This window comes from Lottia gigantea (genome assembly GCF_000327385.1).
Source record: "Lottia gigantea unplaced genomic scaffold LOTGIsca_36, whole genome shotgun sequence".
Lineage (NCBI taxonomy): Eukaryota > Metazoa > Mollusca > Gastropoda > Lottiidae > Lottia > Lottia gigantea.
In genome coordinates, this window is record NW_008709220.1 from 1,437,275 (window position 1) to 1,439,495 (window position 2,221).

At 35.7% G+C, this 2,221-nt stretch overlaps 1 protein-coding gene across 1 annotated transcript; it reads right to left on the bottom strand.

Annotated features, from left to right (window-relative positions):
* Window positions 1-327: 327 nt before the first annotated feature.
* Window positions 328-960, bottom strand: LOTGIDRAFT_121302 (hypothetical protein; the record flags this gene model as incomplete). Its single annotated transcript, XM_009058877.1, has 1 exon — window positions 328-960. The coding sequence occupies one exon, from the start codon at window positions 958-960 to the stop codon at window positions 328-330; it is 633 nt and encodes a 210-aa protein (XP_009057125.1).
* Window positions 961-2,221: the final 1,261 nt, after the last annotated feature.

A 2,221-nucleotide genomic window follows, 5' to 3' on the forward strand; every position in this document is an offset into this window, starting at 1 on the left:
GGATGTAGACTGAACACGACTTACTCAAGAATGTATTCAGATTATGGATGACGTGTGTAATAATACAGATAAGGAGAACAAGAAAGTAGTTCGTCAGATCTGTGGTTGTAGATGAATAAACTAATTTGCAAATTGTAGAAAATATACAGATTGTATCGGAATCCAGTTGTGAAATATAAAATAGGCGTATTGGTTAAAAATAACGTCATTAGAACAGGACTGTGGTAGGAAAATTTTTAGATTACAATGGAGACGCAAAATATCTGAAGAGACTAAAAGAAAACGAAATTGAAACCTTATTTTAATTAGAATGGTTTGTATGAAATATCAAATGGTCTTACCTTCTGTATGCACTGTAGATATATAGGTCCAGTTAAAATTCACTACCAGATCAATCAGAGCCTGGGCCTGATAATTGTCAGGGGGAACAACTCGTAGAAAATATCCAAATCTTCCTTTATCACTTAAACTCATACTGGTAGCTGAATATCCTATTTGTGGAATATGGAATATCTGAAGTAGATTCTGAATTTGAACTGACGAATCGCTGGAACCAGGTCCTACTAATCCTGCAATGGGTTTTAACCGTTCCGCTCGACATCCCTTCTGATCCGTTACGTTGTTAGTAAGGTCTGTATTACTAGCAATGGCGTCTTTAATGAAATCTATACTTTGTTCCAGAGCTATAGAAGAATACCAGCAAGAATCCCTGATATCACAGCCCAAAGTTACATTGGGTAGAATCGAATTATTTTCATTTATTTTATCTAGAGTATAAAAGAGCGTTTCAATTCGCTGAATTCCGTAAAATTCGCGAATTTTTCCACAAGCGCGAGCGAACACAAAAGCCTTAGGTGGGGAATAATGTACAGGAAACAAGGCTCCGAGTACGATATCCCCCTCAATCCGAGCTGTCCGTAGTTTAGTATTCCGAGGCGGATCCTCCACCGATCCGGTCATTTTTGACACAAGTAACATAACTCCTATAATCCGAAACACCTTACACTCCATGATGACTTTCAAAAACATCCCCATTGTTAGGAGTTAAATTTCGTATATATTCTTAAAACACCTCAGTGGTTCCGAATGATATCCATAATGAACAGAATGCTCATGCTACGATAGGTACAGAGCTTCTCTGGTACTCGATGATTAACAAACAGTTTCGATTGTACTGTGAACATTCAGACATTTCAGCGACTGTATTCCAAAACTGGAAATAAAAAGATAAACATAATGAAGCTATACATGAATAATAACACTAATAACATATGCATTCTGATTCGCTTTTCAAATCAGTCTGCCGTGTAAAATAACTGTTGCTTTAATAAGAGAAGGGAATAAACGGATGCCGAGGACAAAATGTAAACAATTTGAAAAAAGATGTTTTACTTATGACAACTTACATACATACAATAAAAGACTGAAATTGTTCATATGTTTTTATTCTTTAAATAAAATACAACATTCATAACTTTCCTTGGTCATTTTATTATTTTTACAGTCCAAAAACAATTACATACACGTATTGATGCAATTTTTTTTTTCAATTCTTTTTGGGGTGTTTTTTCAACATACAGTATGATACCCGTCTCTAACTGTCTCTAAAACTGACATCAACTCCCGTCTAACAGGATGTGGGTGAAATATTGGTAATAAGATCATTTCTGTATTTGTCACTAAAATGGCCAATAGATGTCGACTGCCCACGAGGAAACGTGAAAATATCGGTTATGACCTTACAGATGTTTTCTTTCTTTGTCGCTAAAATCAAAAAGTGTCAACGGGAAATAGAAATTATTAGTTCAGACTATATTTGAGATAATTTCTGCGATTGTAACTAAATTGATCGGGATACGTAAAAAGTCGGTTATGACAGTAAATATATATATATAGTGTCTAACGACAGCTTTGTTGAACGTTTGTCAAATTAAGCTTTTGACCCCACCTGATAAACAATGCGTCATAAAATGCTAGCGCTGGAGAGTATAGCAATTTGATTGGTAAAAGCAGACGTCAAAAGGTTCATTTGGCGAACGTTCAAGAGAGCTGTCGTTAGACCCTAACTGGAGTGGCTATATTTAGAATAAGAAAATAAAAAAAAGAACGAAAGTTCTCGTCTCCCAACCCCACCCCCTTTGGCTCCGCCACTGCGAAAGTTTGGTAAAATTAGACTGTGAGATATGACAGTACATGTATATGAGATATTTTCTGTACCGTC